General features: G+C 39.0%; 1 protein-coding gene across 1 annotated transcript; it reads right to left on the bottom strand.

The window, feature by feature from the left end:
* Positions 1–113: 113 nt before the first annotated feature.
* On the bottom strand, positions 114–20,851 carry nfatc3b (nuclear factor of activated T cells 3b). Its single transcript, XM_084094646.1, has 10 exons — positions 20,302–20,851; positions 16,401–17,556; positions 16,047–16,209; positions 14,945–15,144; positions 9,394–9,566; positions 8,877–9,017; positions 7,778–7,833; positions 7,504–7,630; positions 4,459–5,223; positions 114–947 (listed from the first exon to the last, which is right to left on the bottom strand). The coding sequence occupies exons 1-10, from the start codon at positions 20,384–20,386 to the stop codon at positions 880–882; spliced, it is 2,934 nt and encodes a 977-aa protein (XP_083950772.1). The 5' UTR covers positions 20,387–20,851; the 3' UTR covers positions 114–879.
* Positions 20,852–21,088: the final 237 nt, after the last annotated feature.

Raw genomic sequence — 21,088 nt, 5'->3', positions numbered from 1 at the left:
GTTATCACAGTTATTGGTTAAAATAGGCTAACGTTACTTGTTTACACCTCGCACAAACTATGGAAACTCGTTATTAATGGACTATACAGGGCTGAATAAATGCATACAACATGTAAACATCTTAATATTTTATTATTATAATTAAAATGTGGAATTTATTAATTTTATATAAAAAATTGGATAGGCCTACTTTAACTTTAAATAGTTCTAAACCTTTCAAACAAACAAACAAACAAACAAGGTGAATGTATAGGCTACCAATTAATATTATTCAGTTTCAATTCAAGCATATTTTTTGGAGCTCATGAAGATTGTCACAAAATCTCTTTTATGTTCAGTAAAAATTCATAAATACAAAGACATTTCAAAAGCTTATCAAGCAATGGGAAAGTTATGGTAAAATATCTAGTGATATGCCAAACAGGTAACAGTTCTTTAAAGTCAACACTCGGCAGATTAAAACATGAGATTGTGCTTTATAAGCTAAACGCTGCATATTTGTCTTTATAATTTAAACTTTTTTTATGATTATCATAATTTCCAAGAATATATTTTACATTTATAATCAAAAGGAGAAAACTGAAGACAAATGAAACATTTCAATAAGATCATTAAAAGGCCCGTCAGGATAAGGCACATATTGAATCAAAAGCTATGACTGGTCATTATTTCACATTCACATTTGATATGCTCGGTTAAGATCCATAAGCATCCACTTTTAAGCAGAAAACTTTTATGTACATGATATTTCTCATAGAAAATCGTTTCTACATGTGCAGTAAATGCAGGATACTGAGACCGAATCAGTCCAAGCGGTTTCAATGAGATGTCCAGGTCTCGGATCATCAGTTTCCCTTGAGGATCTTTGGGATCTTTGAGTTACGGAGCGCTGCTGGCGTTCCCTGAATCTGGAGTCTCGAACAAGTCTCTTACTATGATTTCACTTACTGCAAAGAAGAAGAAAGATCTTTGTTTAGGGGTGAATCTCACATATACTGTATATATATCAACATCAACATTCGTTATCACTGTCCATCTCTATTAACTCCACCTGAGGGCAGTGTTGTGTGTGTATAACATGAGCATTTCCTCTACAGCGGTGTTAACCCAGAGACTGAAACTTCATCATAATTATTACAGTGTTTTACTGTTGAGCTTCCAACCTGAAAGCTCAAGTCTAGTCTCAACTAGTTCCTGAAATACAGCTGGTTTCGTTGACAAACAGCCTTTCCAATAACCAAACACATCTATTAATACACTTTAAACAAACAAGTTATTTACAATATGACTTTCATTACGCATATGTAAAGAAACAGAGCATACAGTGAGAGCTATAAATATATTTAAGCCAGAAAAGGTAGATGTGTGCATTAGGACAAGAATCTGTTTGAGCAAAGATGAAAGACAACAACACACGCGCACACACACACATGCTCGCTCGCTCTCGCTCTCTCTCTCTCTCTCACACACACACACACACCATGAATAAGAATACATGCAAATCTATATTACAAGTTTGTGTCTGTCATTGTATTTCTGTGAATGACATTTTACACATTTGTGACTACTTGTCTGCAGCTTCAAATTCAGAATACAGGTTTGTGACTCATCTGTGAGTGCAAATGTCAACATTCAACTTCAGGTTTTTATTTGACAGGTTTTCACATTGGAGCTGTGAGTGTAAATGTTCACGTACAAGTACGAACATGTATTGTACAAGTTCTCAAATTCACATCTACGCGCTCTCGAGTTTTGCTACTCTTTTACCTTCATACATTTGGCTACACATAATGTAACCTGTACACACACACTCTCTCGCTCATACACACACACACACACTGGCACTGAAGGGATCATGAAGCCGGACAACAGCACTCACTCATCAGGGGTGTTCAGTCCTCTGCACCTGTGCTCTCCACACGCCACTGGTGCGCCAGGTAACGCAAATACTGCACAAGTTCTGTCCTGGCAGGGTTTGTTTAATTATAATGAATATTTAAAATATCCCATTATAATATTTATGATATGTAATTTATTATTTAATCTGAACCCTGTTTTCCTATTTATTTCATTTAAAAATGAAAATTATTTTATGTATTAATTCATTTTTGTTATTATTTCGGTCATGTTATATAGTTTCATGTGTTGTATTTTAGTGTTGTTGTTTTTTTAATAAGTTTATTTATTTATTTTTTTATTTTTATTTTTTTACAATCGCTCAATAGTTAGGTCACTTAGGTCTCTTCACACAGTGAGCACAACATCAGTCTATGTGGGCTAAAATGTGGATCGCTGGCTTTGGCAAGAAATGCATTTAATGACTACATAATTTCAAATAACATCAATTATTTTCTCACTCAGACACAAACACCAAAACTATATGTACCTACAGGCCAATTTGCACATGCTGTCACTCTTGTCAACACTGTTAAACTTAAGTTCAAAGCCTAACATAATACAAAAATGAATTAGAAATGTTCTACATTTCTACAGTAATACCATTCAAATATATTCCAAATCTAAACAATCAAATATTATCAAAACAATTAGATGTAGCTGAACACTTACACAAGTTTAAGTCTTTCAATTTCATTACCATCTATTCAAAAGGGGAAACTTTTAAAAATAAATTTGACAAAAAAACATTGTATAATGCCACCTGTTGTTAGGGGGAAAGTGTGTTTGTTGGGTGAAACCTTTGCTAGTGTTCTGGAAGAATGACTTGATTTGAGACGTATGAAGGGTTTTGGTTTTGAATGTGAAATAAACTGCTGTGCCGAGCTGAAAGTTGGTAAAGAGAACTGTGTGAGGAGTTTTGAAGAAGTCACCTTAGTATTGAGAAATGTGTCCTAGCAATTGTAAAAAAAAAAAAACTGTACATGAAATTGCATCAATAAAATCTAAATTTATATCTCACTCTGCTGAAATAACTGGATGTAAAAGCAAGAAGCTTAAAAGGATAGTTCACCCAAAAATATACTTTCTGTCATCCAAAATACTATGGAAGTCAATGGGGATCATCAACTGTCTGGTTACCGGCGACATTCTTCAAAATATCTTCTTTCGTGTTCAGCAGAAGAAAGAAATTCATACAGGTTTGGAACAACTTGAGGGTGAACTGTTCCTGTAATAAATAAATAAATAAATATATATTCTACTCTAAAATCTATACTATCCACAGAAAAAAGCAGGTGTAAACACAGTCATTAACAAAGTTCAAGTTCAATCAAACTTCTACTTTCATTTAACAGTAGCAACATCTAATGTGAAGTATGCAAGACTGTCACAATACAGCTGCGCAAAACTAGCGGCGGATTAGCCTTCACGTTATATTTAGCTCGTTCAGTGACTCCATGCAATGCCAGTATCCTCTTTCCCACTGCACTGCGGGACTAGAGACTATAATTAGGCCCAAACCAAACCGGCTTCCAGACACTAGGGGTGGCAGCTGCTAGTTTTCTAGAGAGTAAACAAAAATCCCGGCTAGCATATGCCACAAAGTTAGTGCATATTCTGTTAATGTAGCTTGGCGTGAGTTACTGTCCCAGCATGAGACAAGGTCAAAAGCGTGTATTGCATGTAAACAGATAATATGGTCTGGAATAAACAGGTACAGTCACACAGTAATACTAGGTGTTTGTAATAATATTACCACTAAAAATACTTTTGAGCCAATCCTTAGTTTGTACAAACAAGCAAATCTCATTTACAGTAATGCACTTACAATCGCAATCTATAGGAAAAGGAGAGTTTAAAAGGATAAATGTGAAACTTGTATGTTTGTTGCTTGGGGAGTAAATTTGTTTTTTAGCGGTGGGAATACTGTTCTAGGCAGCTAAGACTTACTGTTAAAGTCCCCCTGTAGTCAATCATTTTATCCCTTAAAACTCATATTTGATCACCAAAATTTAAATATATAAAAGTTTTTTTCTTGAAAAAAAATTATTCATGTCTTAAATAGCTTGAATGTAACTCGACACCCTTGCCTCATTTAGTATACGCGGTTCTATGAATATGCAAATGAGCCCCGCCTCCACTCACTCACTCAGCTCAGAGATCCACTGGTTGACGTTCACACGTTGATCTGATTGGTTACAAGGTAGTTTGTGACGTCAGAAACACCAGCGATTTCAAAGCGTGTTTTTGAGACTGTCTTTGGTTCACTGCAGTTTTAAGCAGAAAATACTCAGCAATGCTGTCGACTTACACATGGTTTGTCTTAAAGCATTTTAAAAACACCACATAGACACATACACAACATTAAAAGCTGGATTTTCACCACAGGGGGACTTTAAGTGTATGTCTATGCCTCTGAAACAGTTGTGGGGAATCCCTTGCCTCAGAGAGTAATTAAGATTGTTTATACAAACTGAGAAACAGGTCTAAATGAATTTCAGTGGTAATCAGCATTGTTCCCTTAACTTCATTAATTTAAAACGGTTCTCCTTGCAGTCTTACCATCATCGAGAGTGATATCCTGTAGGCCTATGGACTGGAAGCCAAGCTCTTTCTCTTCATCTGGTTCCTGTTTAATATCAAGGCTTTCTCCACCTTGTGGCAAACTGTAACGTTCGCTGGACTCCTCAAGAGAAGCGCCTGAAGGTTGAGGGTCCATCAAGCTCTCTCTGATAGACGGTGAGTTGGAAGGCACTTTGGCAAGAGTAGGCTGCTGGGAAAGAGGAAGCACCTGGGAAGAGGAGGACTGTGGGAACTGCACCGGATCCAGAACAGATGTTTCCACATTTGCGCTGGTTAGAACAGAGGAACTGGACACTGAGATAGAGCCACGGTTGTAGAGATTAGGAGTGTGTTCTGAAGGGATGCCTTGGTATCCTTCACCTCGGTGAGACCTGGGTTGCTCTGCAGGGATTTGGGATGACTTGCAGCCTTGCAGTGAACCCCCAACCATTGGAAGACTAGGTTGTCCTTTGTAAGACAGATCCTGTTGAGGTTTTTGGTACAAAGAGTTGTTGAAATCCACCAGTGAGAACATAGGGTGGAGGTCTGCCGGATGAGAGCGGCTCAGATGCAGATCCTGAGGCGAGTAGCAGAGATGGGCTGAAGACGGAGACCCTTCGGTCAGCAGCCACTGCTCAAGAGGCTGGACCTCATCTGAAGAGACTGAGTCCCCAGTGGTGCTGAGACCTGTTGGGGACATGGCTGGATGCTGGCCGTTGGTGTTAAGGTCCGGCCTCATGCCAAACTCCTGCTTCACATGCACCGCTTTGAAAGGAGGGTGTTCAACACATTACAGATTAGCTTTGTGGACATTTATTCATTTCTCAAAACATTTGAAAATTGATATATTATATTGTCCAATTGAGTCCAGTTCTATAGTAATCTAAGGCCCTTTTTACACCTGGTGTTAAAGGATTAGTTCACTTTCAAATAAACTTTTCCTGATAATTTACTCAACCCCATGTCATCCAAGATGTCCATGTCTTTCTTTCTTCAGTCGAAAAGAAATGAAGGTTTTTGAGGAATACATTCCAGGCAACTTCAATGGCAACCAACGGTTTGAAGGTCCAAATGTCAGTTTCAGTGAAGCTTCAAAGGCTCGACACGATCCCAGTTGAGAAATAAGAGTCTTATCTAGCGAAACGATCGGTCATTATATATACTTTTTAACCACAAATGCCCATCTTGTACCATCTCTGTACCAACAACGCGTGACATTGTTAGACATCCAGGATATGCACACGTAAGGACCATTTTAAACAATAAACTGACACAAATGCATATAAATAACTTTGAACGGTCCTCCCACTCCAAACTTGTAAACACTGGGTCGGCACTTCTGACTAAGTCATGCGTGACCTTTCCAACGTGATGACGTAATGCGTGGCACATCTCAGTGATAGTACAAGATGGGCATTTGTGGTTAAAAAGTATATATATATATATTATTTTTTAGAAAATGACCGATCGTTTCGCTAGATAAGACCTTTATTTCTCGGCTGGGATCGTGTCGAGACTTTGAAGCTTCACTGAAACTGACATTTGAACCTTCAACCCGTTGGTTGCCATTGAAGTCCATTATATGGAGAAAAATCCTGGAATGTTTTCCTCAAAAACCTTAATTTCTTTTCTACTGAAGAAAGAAAGACATGGACATCTTGGAGGACATGGGGGTGAGTAAATTATCAGGAAATTTTTATTTGAAAGTAAACTACTCATTTAAGATGCGTTTTGGTCAATCGGATCACAAATAGACGAGGGAGACACATTCCCGTTTACACCTGGTGTTTTAATCTCTTTTGTCCACTTTCAACCACTTCTGTCCTGATTTCTTTGAGAGGAGAATGTTTACACATGAGGTCAGTAGATGGAGAGTAGATGGTCTTTTGTGGCTGTTCAAACACATTCGACCACATGAACGTTTACACTACGAAAGCAATCCGGTCAAATGTGTTTTCGACTACCTCTAAAAGTGGTGGAAAGTGGACAAGCTCAAAACGTTTTAGACCCCATTTACACCTGTATTTGGCATTGTCCACTTGTGATCCTATCGACCAAAACACATCTTAATACCAGGTGTAAACAGGGCCTCAGTCTCAGACAGCATGGCATATTATATACATTATACGGATTTCAAAGTTTTCAATCTCCAAAACTTGCTCAAATTTGATTGGTTAGCCTCTACCCCAGGTGTTGCCAACCCAGCAGACTTTCAGTTCTAACCCTGCTCCAACATTCATGAGTAATCCTGAATACCTTGAGTAGTATGTTTGATTAGGCATGGAAATAAACTCTGCAGGGTGGTAGCCTTCCAGGAGCAGGGTTGGCTATCTATGTCCTACACAAATTGGTACACAGAAATGGTCTTCTTTTTTTTTTTTTTTTACCAGGCTCCTACAACGAACGCTTCAGAACATCTATTAAATTTGTTCAGAGTTTTGTTTGAGACACCTAGGCCTTGTTTCTGCCTGGTATTAAGATGTGTTTTGATGATCCGATCACAAGTCATCAGCTGAGACATTCATGATTCCACCTGGTATTAAAATATTAACTGTGACTACTAGTATTTGGATTTTGTGGAAGTAAACAGGAAAGGAATTGAAGGAAATGCAAGTAAATGAAAATGATAAGGAGATCAGCTGCGTTTCCCATTGAAAATAGTGTGTCTTTGTACAACACAGTGAAGTTTGAATGACTTGTCTTAGTGTGCTCTCTCACAACACGTTAGGTGAAAGGGCGACGAGTAGTAAGTGCTTCACTGCGGTCCGAGACGCACTAAGGACGGAGCGTTTCTACTACTACAAAAGCTTGTTGTGGTCACAAGTGTTTTTGACTACCTCTGTATGTGGTTTCAGTTTCAGTGAAATGTTTTACACGTTTCTAGAGACTGTTCATTACATGAATGAGCTACTACCGGTCTATTTTAGATTGACCTGAGGTTGGTCTTTGATATATTAGTCGGACTGCCTCTTGCCGTCGAACTGGCAGTTCTTGCCACCAAAGTGGACCAGAGTTGCTGATAGTTCTACTCACAAGGACCATTACCTGAAAGATAGGTGAAGAACTGTGAGACACTTCTCTTCCTTTTGCCATTGCTGACATAGAACTGCACCTGGATGGAGGAAGCCGTGGTTTTCTTGTAGTACGGAGGAATCTTTACCACTATGCTTGTCTAAACAGGAATGAGAACACATAAGAGACACCTGTAATTATAGATCTCAATGGGATGTGCATTTAACAATGCACATATGCCATTTTGATTAAATAAATTGAGGAATATCAGTGTTTTACAACAAAATCAATAACTTATTATGCTCACATTTTGACTCTTCTCTTGTAAAGGCCTCACATCGACCTCCCATTGTGTTTTACCATCTGTAATGGAAAAAAAAGACATTACAAAGGCTCTTTTGTTATTACATAACAAACTGTCATCCAAAATGTATTGCTAGACTACTGATCTAAAAACAGCTCCAAATTAGAGCAGAGCCATGGGCTGCGTCTGGAGGTGTAATCCGGAGGTACTGCATTCGCCATGTTGTCATTATCATGTGATCTACCGGCGTAAGTTACGTTGCTTCACTGCCATTCATAAATCCTCTCCCGTGGCCTCATGGGATAGGAAAGTGTCCATCATACACACACTTCAGAATCTCGCCGGAAGCAGTAGGTCATCCGGGTACTTTTAGCCTGTTGTTCTATGAGTACTGCGAATTCAGACATACTTCTTTTGTCACATGTTTTTGCCTACTATATTAGGTAAGTACCGGTATGTAATTTCGGATGCAGCCTAGCTGTGTGTCAGGGTTATGTTTGATCTGTTTAAGGGTACGTTTACACAATAATGATATGCTTAAAACATAGAAGTTTTTCCTTCGAGTTTTCCACGTACAGACGACACTTGTCAAAATGATCCCCATTCACACGGATCCGTCAAAACCCTGTTTTCTGCTGCCAGGCCATTAGATGGCGATGAAACACTATAGACTGAACAAGTAATATGAATATGCATGATGTCATCGTTTAAACAGATTCACGTTTTTATTGTTTACACGGAGACCGTTTTCAAAAGTTTGCTTTTTCAGCCACCCAAAACGCTGTTGTCGTGTAAATTAATGGCCAAAACACACAAAAAGTTGTACGTTTTTAGTTGAAAACGGTGTTGTGTGAACAGCCCCTGAGTCTCCAGGGCTACTCAGTGTGTAAAGCCCTGTGTTTGGTTCAGTTCAGTTCTGTTATTGTTGCGCTAAGCTTGGTTGTTCTGTTCCTGCCTGAGAGTTTGTTCCTGAGTTGTATTGTTTCCTTTTTGTTCTTGTTAATAAATTTAAACTGCTGCAATTAGATCCTCTTTCTCCTCGTCTCTGCAACCCGCAAGTTACACTGTGAGAATAGTTATTGGAATAGATGATTTCACTTACCAGAGCTCTTTTCTAGAAAGACCACTATTGATTCTGGACTGATGTTTTGGCCTCTTATAAGCATCTCTTCTCCTCCAGTCACAGAACCACGGGCGGGACTAAAGCTCTCCACTTGAGGAAGTTCCTGAGCTAAGCGTTGTGCTAGTCAACAGAGAAAAACAATGGCTGTAAATTGCAGAGGAAATGTTTATCAATACGGTGACATTTTCAAATACAAAATGTGATTTTTGTGGCTTTTAGTCAATGTCTGTTAACTTTGTGGCCATCTGTATAGGCTAATGTATTTAAAACTTTTAAAAACTATTTATTTATGTACAATATTTCTCTTATAAGGAAATGGACCAAATATTTTGATGGACATATACAATTTTGATCCAGGAAATGCTCTCTAGAATGAGGATATTCCTCCACCAATATCAGTTGACTTAGACATGCAATAACTAGCATATAATATTTAACGTATTCAATGCACGTTTTCACATAATTTCACATAGGAAATCCACATAAAAAAACTTACAGCATTCTATTGGTACGGACGCCACCTGCAGTGACAGCACTTTGCCGTTGTGTTGCGGGATATGAACACGAAACACGGTGCGCACACGCGTGTTCTTACGCCCGATATCAGTCTCTCCCTTACGCAACTCAATGTCTGAGTTTCGTAGCTTCAGGATCCCAGCACAGTCGATGCTTTCAAAGAAAGATGACAGAAGGCAGCCATTAAAGATAGTCAGTTAAATTCTGTTTATTTAATAAAATTGCAAGTTAGCAAGTGAAATTAAACCAAAGAGTGACATAAATGGTGCTATTTGCTGACAGTGGCTCAGAGCAACTCAATATAAACTATTAACTATAACTCACATTTAAAGTCCCCCTGTGGTGAAAATCAATAATGTTGTTTATATGTCTATGTGGTGTTTTTAAAATGCTTTAAGACAAACCATGTGTAAATTCATAAGTCGACAGCATTGCTGAGTATTTTCTCCTTAAAACTGCAGTGAACCAAAGACAGTCTCAAAAACACGGTTTGAAATCGCTGGTGTTTCTGACGTCACAAACTTGTAACCAATCAGATCAACGTGCCGGCGAGCTTTAGCATATCGTTAACAGCGAACTAGCATATCATTAACTATGAAGCAGTGGAGTCTCAATAGAAGCCAGGTTATCCCCGTATATTTTTCTGTTGATATGAAAAATCGGGTAGATTTAGCAATATAGCGGGTGTATGATGTTTATTAGTGGTGTCCGCAGAATAATATAGGGTTCATAGACAATTGGAAAAGTTTTTGGGGCAGACCTGACCTGTTGAAAATGGATGGTGCTGCTCTTCTCTCTAGTAATATTGCACATAGTCTTAGAGCTCAAACATGACTTGGGGATCAGGTCAGGAAGCAGAGAGACTGGCTAAACCGACCGTCTGCTGTCTCACGTCACTGAGGTCAGATAAATCCCATCACATAGAGACTTTTTCACCTAGATATCATCATATAGATGATTGCTGTAACCTATAGTAATATCTTCAGAATTACTTAGAAGTCTAGTTTCAAATATAATTCTTTTGAAGTGTTGGTGCTTAATGTAACACTATCTAGTGTAAATGATAAATCACATTTGAGATTTGTGCTGGCTACTGTATACAGGCCACCAGGGCACCATACAGACTTTATCAAAGAATTTGCTGACTTTCTATCAGAGTTAGTACTGGCTGCAGATAAAGTCCTAATTGTTGGTGAATTTAATATACATATAGATAACGAAAAAGACGCATTGAGATTGGCATTTAGAGACATTCTTAACTCTATTGGAGTTAAACAACATGTGTCAGGACTTGTAATCATACTCTAGATCTAATATTATCACATGGAATCAATGTTGATGCTGTTGAAATTCTGCAGCAGAGCAATGACATCTCAGATCATTATCTGGTCTCGTGTAAGCTTCATTTAGCCAAGGCTTCAAAGCTGACTCCGTGTTACAAACATGTTCGACCTATCACTTCTGCCACTAAAGATTGCTTTATTAATAATCTTCCTGATCAGTTTCATCATCTCAGCATCCCAGATAGCTTAGAAGAACTTGATATTGCAACAGAAACTTTTGACTCTCTTTTCCAGCACTTTAGACACAGTTGCTCCGTTGCGCTAAAAGAAGATTAAATTAAAATAGTCCAACGCCGTGGTACAACGAGCACACTCAGGCCCTTAAGAGAGCAGCCAGAAAATTGGAGCGCAACTAGAAGAAAACGAAACTAGAGGTATTTCACATTACATGGAGAGAGAGCTCGATTACGTACAGAAAAAACTGCTATATCTGCTTAATTTTCGACTCAAAAAACACAACGAAAAAAAAAACACAACCCTAGGTATTTATTTGACACAGTGGCTAAATTAACAAGAAATAAAGCTTCTACTTTTGAAGTTTCCAAAGAGCATAGCAGTAACGACTTTATGAACTTCTTTACTTACAGGATTGATAAAATTAGAGAGAAAATTATAACTATGCAATCATCTACTACAGTATTGCATCAGGGAGTACATTGTAGTCTCCCTGAGGAAAAATTCCATTCATTCGTTACTATAGGAGAGGAAGACTTGTCTAAACAAGTTAAATCATCTAAATCAACAACATGTATGTTAGACCCTATACCGTCTAAGCTACTGAAAGAGATGCTTCCAGAGGTCATAGATCCTCTTCTTAATATCATTAATTCATCTTTGTCACTAGGATATGTACTGAAAACTTTTAAGCTGTCTATGATTAAACTGCTTGTTAAAAAAACACAACTTGATCCTACAGAATTAGTCAATTACAGGCCGATCTCGAATCTACCCTTTCTGTCAAAGATACTAGAAAAGGCAGTATCCTCACAACTGTGTTCCTTTTTAGAAAGAAATGATATCTGCGAGGATTTTCAGTCAGGATTTAGACCGTACCATAGTACCGAGACAGCTCTCATTAGAGTCACAAATTATTTGCTCTTATCATCTGATCGTGGTTGTATCTCTCATTAGTGTTACTCGATTTTAGTGCTGCATTTGACACTATTGACCACAACATCCTTTTAAATAGACTCGAAAATTATGTTGGCATTAGTGGAATTGCATTAGCATGGTTTAAATCATACTTATCTGACCGTTATCAGTTTGTAGCAGTAAATGAAGAAATGTCTTATCAATCACAAGTTCAGTATGGCGTACCACAAGGCTCAGTACTAGGACCGCTGCTGTTAACTCTATACATGCTACCCTTGGGTGATATCATTAGGAAGCATGGCATTAGTTTTCATTGTTCTGCTGATGATACTCAGCTCTATATCTCTTCGCGCCCCAACGAAACTTACCAATTCACAAAATTAATGGAATGCATAGCTGATATAAAAATGTGGATGACTAGCAATTTCCTACTACTTAATTCTAAAAAACAAAAAAAACAAAGAAAAACAGAGTTTCTAATGATTGGACCAAAAACTTCCTCACGTAATAACCTAGAATACTGTCTAACACTTGATGGCTGCTCTGTTAAGTCTTCGTCGTCGGTTAGGAACCTGGGTGTGCTCTTTGATACCAATCTTTCATTTGAAAGTCACGTGTCTAGCATCTGTAAAACCGCATTTTTCCATCTTAAAAATATATATAAATTACGACATATGCTTTCAATGAAAAATGTGAAACAGTTAGTTCATGTGTTAATGACCCCAAGGCTAGATTATTGTAATGCTCTACTGGGTGGTTGCCCTGTTAATAAACAAACTACAGCTGGTCCAAAACGCAGCAGCTCGAGTTCTTACCAGAACCAGGAAGTATGACCATATTAGCCCGGTTCTGTCAACACTGCATTGGCTCCCTATTAAACATTGTATACATTTTAAAATACTGCTGATTACTTACAAAGCACTAAATGGTTTAGCTCCGCAGTACTTGAGCGAGCTCTTAACGCATTATAGTCCTTCACGTCTATTGCGATCTCAAAACTCTGGCCAGTTAATAACCTAGAATATCAAAATCGACTGCTGGCGGGAGATCCTTCTCCTATTTAGCACCTAAACTCTGGAACAGTCTTCCTAACAATGTCCGGGAAGCAGATACACTCTGTCAGTTTAAATTTAGACTAAAAACACATCTCTTTGACCTGGCATACACATAGAAAATTATACATTCCTATAATTCAAATCAGTTAAATGATTATTAGGCTGCATAAATTAGGTCAGCCGGAACCGGGAACACTTCCTATAACACCCGACCTACTCGTTACATCATAAGAAGAATGGCATCTGCGCTAGTCTTTCTGCTTATTCTGAGGTTTACTGTAATCAGCCGGATCCGGGTCGTATCCAGACCAGATGGAGGACCTGCGCCTAGACACGACCACAACGCTTCCCTGATGTGTCAGCAGAGATTGTGTCAACTAGACTCTCAATCTCTCGACACGACAGCCATCAGCACTGATCCTCAACAAACCAGTCTCTATCCCGGTGTGATGACTGATCTTAAACCAGATGGAACTGGATAATATTCTGATTGTTCCCAAACCAATCTGACTTCTGACCTGTAATGCTGCCTGAATCATAATAATACACCGTTTGTTCATTGGCCAGAGGAGAACTGGCCCCCGACTGAGCCTGGGTTCTCCCAAGGTTTTTTTTCTCCATTCTGCCACCTGATGGAGTTTTGGTTCCTTGCCACTGTCGCCTTTTTTCACCTTTGTTGCCATTGGCTTGGCTTGCTTAGTTGGGGACATTAAATTTAAAATTTAATTTAATTATCAACAATAATATTGATCTGCCTGCATTGACACCATTATATGAGAACTGAACTGAGCTGGAAGATGACATCACGGTTTACTCCAGAGTGGCTATATATATATATATATATATATATATATATATATGAACTAAATTAATAACTTAAAAAAAAAAAACTAAAATGAAACATCACTGAACTTACTTAAGCTGGAATGTGACGCTATTTTCTTCTGGAAACAAACTTTTTTGCATTATTTTCCTGTTAACTCTGTAAAGCTGCTTTGAAACAATCTGTATTGTAAAAAGCGCTATATAAATAAATGTGACTTGACTTGACTATTACAATGTTATGATGAACTATATGCCTTTCTCCACTGACGTTATGAGTTGTTCAAAGCGTTCAAGGCAGTCAAAGACAGACTGAGATGATGAATGGGAACATGGTTCATGTAACATTAGCAACACATTATTAGCTGTTTTTTAACATAGTCAAGCAAAAGGCTAATCATATTAATTAGCGTTATGTGTCCGACGTTGTAAAGAGCGATACATGTGCAGCGTTTACCTCAGTAAGTTGACAGAGTGCATCTCTGAGCTGCTGTGAGTGAGTGGAGGTGGGGCTAATTTGCATATTCATGGTATACTAAATTAGGCAAGGGCATAGAGTTGCATTCAAGCTATTTTAAGGCATGAAGAATTTTTTTTCACAGGAAAAAAACTTTTAAATATGTAATTGTGGTGATCAAAGATGAGATTCAAAGAATAAAATCATTGACTACAGGGGGAATTTAAGTAATTTCACTTTGTCGTATTCATTCATGAGACCTGCATATACTCAATACCATCACAATATTGACAAGTTTCTATTAAAAGCCTGGACAATTTGGTAGTGGGTTCCACTGTAGAAAGTATCGACTCATAGTCAGCCGTGATTAATTTGTTTCTGTTAGAAAAACTGTCAGATAATAAGATGGGTACCATGGAAAAAAGATTGATTCTATACTCTCATGTCGGCTCCCATGAAGCAATCCACTCCAGCTTTAATTAGGGTCCTGATATAACTTGAGTCTTCACCTCGTTTGAGTGCAAATCATTTGAAACATATTTTATTAAAAGTACTATTTATTCCCAGAGGGGCAAAATTGAACAAAAAATTAAGAGTTCTGTTCTGTTCTGAATTTCACATATTTTCCATTAAGAGCTGCCATCTTCTTGTTCTAAAGACTAACCTGTCGGCCATGTCAATATATCATTTATGCAAAAAATCTCTCTCTCCAATGCGTGCAGGTCATGGTGAATGTAAATCAGAGGTTTGTTTGACAGGTACCTGGCACACATGTTGTTTTCAGGAAGGAGAGGAATTTCAAGAACTTTGGTGCTGGATATCACTGTCTCTTGACTCGGAGTCGCTACAGTTTTGCCAGTAATCCTGTGCACTTGATAGAACGGGTGTGGCCTGGTGTAACGATCATCCGCTGTCCCAATGAACATCTGCAGGCTGATGGGTTTATCATTACACCCTATTAGCTACAGATGCGAGAACAAACAATAACTGATTATTAACATGCAAGTAAACATGCAACTGATTATTCCAAATAAATGGTGTGTGCCTATCCATCATCCATCAACTCTTTAATGCAATATAGCCCTTAAAGTATTCAAAGTAGCCCACATCAGGCTGGCCTTTCCAGCCAACATTCAAAGTTTGTGTTGAATAACTTTCCTTTTCTAGTTTTCAAAGCTAAGTACTTCTTTTCCTCTAATGGCAGGAAAGGTTGTCCATTTGTGTTATTGGTAGCTATGGTAAACAAACAGGCCAACACATGTAACATTAGCTTGTACCCTGTTAAAAATACCACACGCTGACTGGATCAAAAGCTCTCTCCATAAGTCTGTCTGATAGTCATCACATGAATCACATTAATCTTAACTTCTATTATAGGCAAATTAGATCATTTATCCAATATTTTAATGTCTAAACTAATACTAGTTTAACAAAAAAAAAATTATAATGCATAATAATATTAATATAAATAATTAAATACATTCAAACAATAATCTGGTACTTTGGTCTTTTATTTTTACTGGAGCAGGTGTCAGATGAGCAACAAACCTTGAGGTATGGAACCCATCCTCAATTTACCAGAGTAATGAAAACAATACATTTTCTGTGATGAACAAAACCAACACAGAACAAGTAGGCAATGATGGATGAACTACTCCATCAATAATTCATCATAATCAATGAATCACATGTACATATTTCCATTTATAATTCACTAGTGGCACCAAATGGAATTGCAAAAATGACTGTTTCCAAACAGGTTTTTTTCTCCCATCTGGCATTTTTCAGACAAACCACTGCCAGAAACCTTCAACTATAGGGGAATTTATCAAAGGCTAATGTGAGAGCTGGTGCAAAACCTGACCTTTACAACAGGGTGTCTTCCACAGTCGGATTTAATGGCCCCTCGACTGCCCTCCGTCTCATAATGGGCTCTGTGGTGAGGTTTAGGTTGGATCTCGATCTTTAACTCACATTGGCCACACTGACTGGGCAGAGGACATTCCAGTGGAGGTAAAGATGTGGACCTGAGCAAGAAATAAAGAACAGCAGTGGCTTTAACATACGTAGCTGTTGTTTTTGGGAATTGGTCAATGAAACAGAGCACCCATTGTTATAACCCTGATAACGATGGAGCAACAAGGCTAACAATTTATTATATAACCGGCACTTAAACCAAAGGTTGCAAAATCAAGTCCTATGCATACATGCAATTTACCTGTATAAAGGAGTAGTATTGACTTGTTTGGGTTTAGCCCAAGGGAAGTGTGTTGGAACGGCTAAGAAATGTTCCACGATATCCTCTTTCCTTAAACTGGGCATTGCAAGGACTGGATTTGCAAGACCTTGGTCTTGAAGACCTGAGTCCTCATGTCCAGGCAACAGAGATGCTTGATCCTGGTGGTGGTTGGTCTGATACGTTCTTCTTGTTTTGGATGGGATGTCTACCTCCTGGGGAAAGGTCTGGTAGGGGGTAAAAGTGGCACCGCTCATCCACGTCTCCTCAGTGACACTCCCCCGAGGAGAGTGAGATGGTGTTACGTTGGGGGAAAGGTGAGGGGACGCCAAACCAGGAATGACCTCTGCACTGGAATGTCGCCTTTTCCCACATGGCGATGTTGGCCGAGAGGAGGGCCGAGAGGAGGGCCGAGAGGAGGGCCGTGAGGACGAGGAGTGCGGATGGGGACTGAGCCACGTGTCCTCAGTGATGCTGGTGCGGGGCGACTGATACGGTGACAGCGACTGATATTGCAGAGCATGCGCATGATGTTGTTGGTAACGATACCAAGAGTCGTCTCCATATGCAGCCATGCATCCAGGTGAACCGAAGGGGGAGACGAGCGGAGACACTTGAGGAGACGCCTGGGGAGAGGTGAGGGGGGACGGCAGAGGAGACGTCAATGGTGACACTAGAGGAGACGCCAGCCGAACTCTAGCGGCCGCCTCGTTCAGCTCTGCCTCCACATCATCGTAGATGTGCGAGAAGGATTCACAGGACGAGGCATCAGACAACCAGCTGCGGGACGACAAACTGCTGCAGGGGCTGGGACACAGTGAGGACGTGTCCCTATAGGATCCATCCAATGGCAGGAAGAGCTGGTCCCTCGATAGAGACCCAGCACACGCTTCCCCACAAGCCCCTGCTGACTGGCCCAACTGGTGGATTCCCAGATCCTGCACGCAGTTGGCTGGGATAGAGGTGATCTGGATGCTGGGACAGTCAAACAACCTGCTGGGAGAATCCATGGGTTGCAGGGAACCAGGGTGAGGGGTGCCATAAGGCTGGTTTGTATAGCTGTCCTGCTGTTCTGTGGGATGGTTGGGGTCAGAAGGAAAGAGAGGGTAGGAGTTGGCATCATCATCCGATCTGGATTCTAGAGTAACAGGAAAAAGGTTAATTTTAACACAAGACCCCTTAATATGACATTTCTTGGTTTACACTTAAGCCTGAAATACACTACTCAACGATCTGCCAATGCTTAGATGCCGAAAGTCAATGTATGATAGCCACAGGCTCCAATTTTTCAGCAGACATGTTTGATATTTTGAGCCGATTTTAGAACACACAGCTGCGTTTCCATTACCCTTCAAATTGCGCAAATTTAAATTGTGAATTGAAAATACTCCCAATTTACTCCCAATACTCGCATTTATAGGTCACCTGACGTACATAACAATCGATCATCCTTTAAAGATGGCGTGGTATGTTTGGACAGAAGACGAAACAGAGTTCTTCATTAAACTCATAAAAGAAAAAAGTATTACGGGAATACTGGATTCTAAACAACAAAGAAATGCCCCAATTTATCCAGAGCTTGAAGCAGATCTGAGGGAGAAACACCCAGAAACACCTCATATGTGCCGCTCCCAGTATAAGGGGCTTTCCTTGCCATTGATGCTTGGATAACACGCTTATGTCTCTCCTTCAATTAAAAATAATAGCTAGTGTGGTGGCTGGGATATACTTAAACCTACCAACATCCCTTGCCATGATTTTTTGGAAGGACTTATTGCAAGAGGATAAAAATTACGTTTTAGTCGCATAACATCGGTTAATGGAAACGCCGTCATTTCGCAAAAGTTTTTTTTTTTATAACATTTATAATATATAGCAAAAGTTTTGCACAAATCTGTAATGGATATGCGGCTAGTGTCACGCATCTAGCAACTTGAAAGTCTGGTGTGTGTGATCCTCAGCAGTTTAGTCAGTGTATGATGCCTACTTGCCTGAAGGCACTGTTCAGATTTTAAAAGTCCAGTGTATGCCAGGTTTAACATAAAGTGATTTTTATTTTTGAGAGAAACGGGTTAAAAAAAACAAAACAAGAAAAAGTACGGTGGGGCATGATTTTGTCCATTGGGACAAGCTTGTTTCCACAACTGAATAAAAAAAATAAAAAAAAATATATATATATATATATATATATATATATATATATATATATATATATATATATATATATATATAAAACTTTTTTTTCATAATTGCGTGATATAAACTTGCAATTGCAATTTATAGGCCTGGTTTCAAAGACAGGGCTTAAATTAAGCCAGGATTAGGCCAAAAAAAAAAAACCATTACTGCTGTGCATCTTGAGACAAAACACTGGCACTGGCATATTTTAAGATATGTCAGTGCAAGTTGCTTTCAGTTCTTAAAACAATGCAAACATGTATTTCAGTCTGAGACTAGCTTAAGCCTTGTCTGTGAAACCAGCAGATAAAGTCAGAATTGCTTGATATAAAGTCGCAATTGCATGTCATAAAGTCAGAATTGCAAGATGTAAACTCGCAACTGTTGAGAACAAAAGTCAGAATTGTGAGACAAAAAGTCGCAATTTTCTTTTATTATTTTTTTCTTTTTTTATTCCGTGGCGGAAACAAGCTTCCATAAACTCCAGACTCCTGATCAGAGCCGTTTTCCTTTGCACCAAATGATTGGCCAATCAAGTCAACGTTGTCTTCCTTTATTAAGGTCCATCACTGCATTAACTTTAGGAACTATTGTTTAACATTATCCAGTAGCCCACTCGGACTATGTGAAACACAAGATGGAGATGTTTCAGTTCTTATATTTTGATTAAATATCATGAAACAAACTTTCAATTATAATGTGCACTGATGAATTGTTATTGTGTACAATGTTTAAGGTCAGTGTTGTTTATTAATTTCTTTTGGAAGGATAAATACAATCCAGTAACTATATTAGGTTTTAAGTCAGCAATGTCCTTCAGCAAAATGTACTAATTTAGTAAACGATCCTTCAGGAAAAAAACACCAAAAGAAAATGTTGTTTTCAAGAGTGAAGAAATCTTAAGCATACTCCAACAGGCCACACACTGGCATACTGTAGAGCAAACCTCGAGAGATGCTCTTCTGGCTCATTCAGACACGAGCAAACTGACAGAAGTGCAGCAGTAGCTAAACATAAATATCACACACACACTCTGATCCACGAGCTAGGGATGCTGTCACACTGATAACACTATCTGTCGACCATAATGAAGTTACACACGCACTCAAGCTTCGACAGTCAAATGCTCAGCAATAAAAACTGAAAGGTTATTTACTGTGAATTTAACCATGCTATCAGCGAGGTTTACCTAAGGATGGAGAAAGATCAATTACAGTGGACAGTATAATTTGCTTTAACAACTTCAACAGTAGCCATTTAGGGAAGCACAGTGCCAATATTATTATTAATAATAATAATTGTGTTAATTATTATTACTAATAATAATAATGGTTATTATTCGTACTATTCTTATTCTTTGTCTACAATCCACGACAATTAGACTGGCACAAAACATAATGTATTACAGTAAATACACGCTTCATGTTTTTGAAAGATGTTTCGCATGATTAGGTTTTGACCTTCCTCTTTAAGCGCTTCAACTACACTTGATGTTGCAAGATAAGGAAGTGACTTTCAGTATTTTAACACAGTTTCATATATTCTGGACACATACACAGATCCAAACATGGCCACTTCTGTAAAACATTCTAGCCGCGACTCTACGTCGCTCCCATTATAACCGCGCGCGCTTGCACGCACTTCATTGATTATAATCGGAGCGTTGGAATCGTCGCGTCGCGTCCGCTGAAAGTAACGTACAAACCTGCGTGGCTCAGCGACTGATGAGAATAACTGCTTTCCCCAAATATCAGTCTGAAGTCCAGTTCCTCGCTGTAGTTAGTAGTCATTGCATCAGAGACTTCAGCTCAGCTCTACTTTCTTCTGTTGAATTACATAAACAAACAAGCCCATGCGCGCGCAAACGCCACTACAACTCTCCAACTTTCTACAAGCGTCACTTTGGTTGACAAAACAGAGATGGTGTCAGCTCGAAAACCCGGAACACACGGTCCAAAATGTCCTTTCCCCCCCCACTCAGAAGTTGGTTAGATCGAGCCTCTGATGTTGTTTCTTCCTGGACTTTGTTGATTTCCTGCCGTGTTGAATGATCCCATGCTGGGTTTTGAGTTGATCTGAAGTCTTGCGGACATGTAGATGGTTGTGGCAAAGTTACATTTTACGCTGCGACTTCAGACGTGACGTCACGACATTTGACAGACTACAAACACTCGAAAAGGAAACGCACGCGCACGCACGCGCACGCGGCCACATTTGCAAACAGCAACACTGTAACAAGTGTGCGAGAGTCTGTCAGTAGAGCAGAGAGCGGTGTGCTTTTATTAGTCGTTTGATACAGTCGACGGAAATGCACACATGATCAATTCATGCACACTTAGTTTGCAAAGTCAGAATATGGTTGCGTCTCAAAACATAGTAAGCTCCCTTACACACACAAAATGCCATGGTAACCACAGTTTCCGCTTAAAGTTGTTGTTAGCTCTGAAAAATGACCAACAAAAAAATATATTATTCAAAATATTTTAAGAACT

Source organism: Abramis brama (genome assembly GCF_963993115.1).
Source record: "Abramis brama genome assembly, chromosome: 20".
NCBI lineage: Eukaryota > Metazoa > Chordata > Actinopteri > Cypriniformes > Leuciscidae > Abramis > Abramis brama.
The sequence above is the reverse complement of the archived record's forward strand: the minus strand, read 5'-3'. Positions and strand labels throughout refer to the sequence as shown.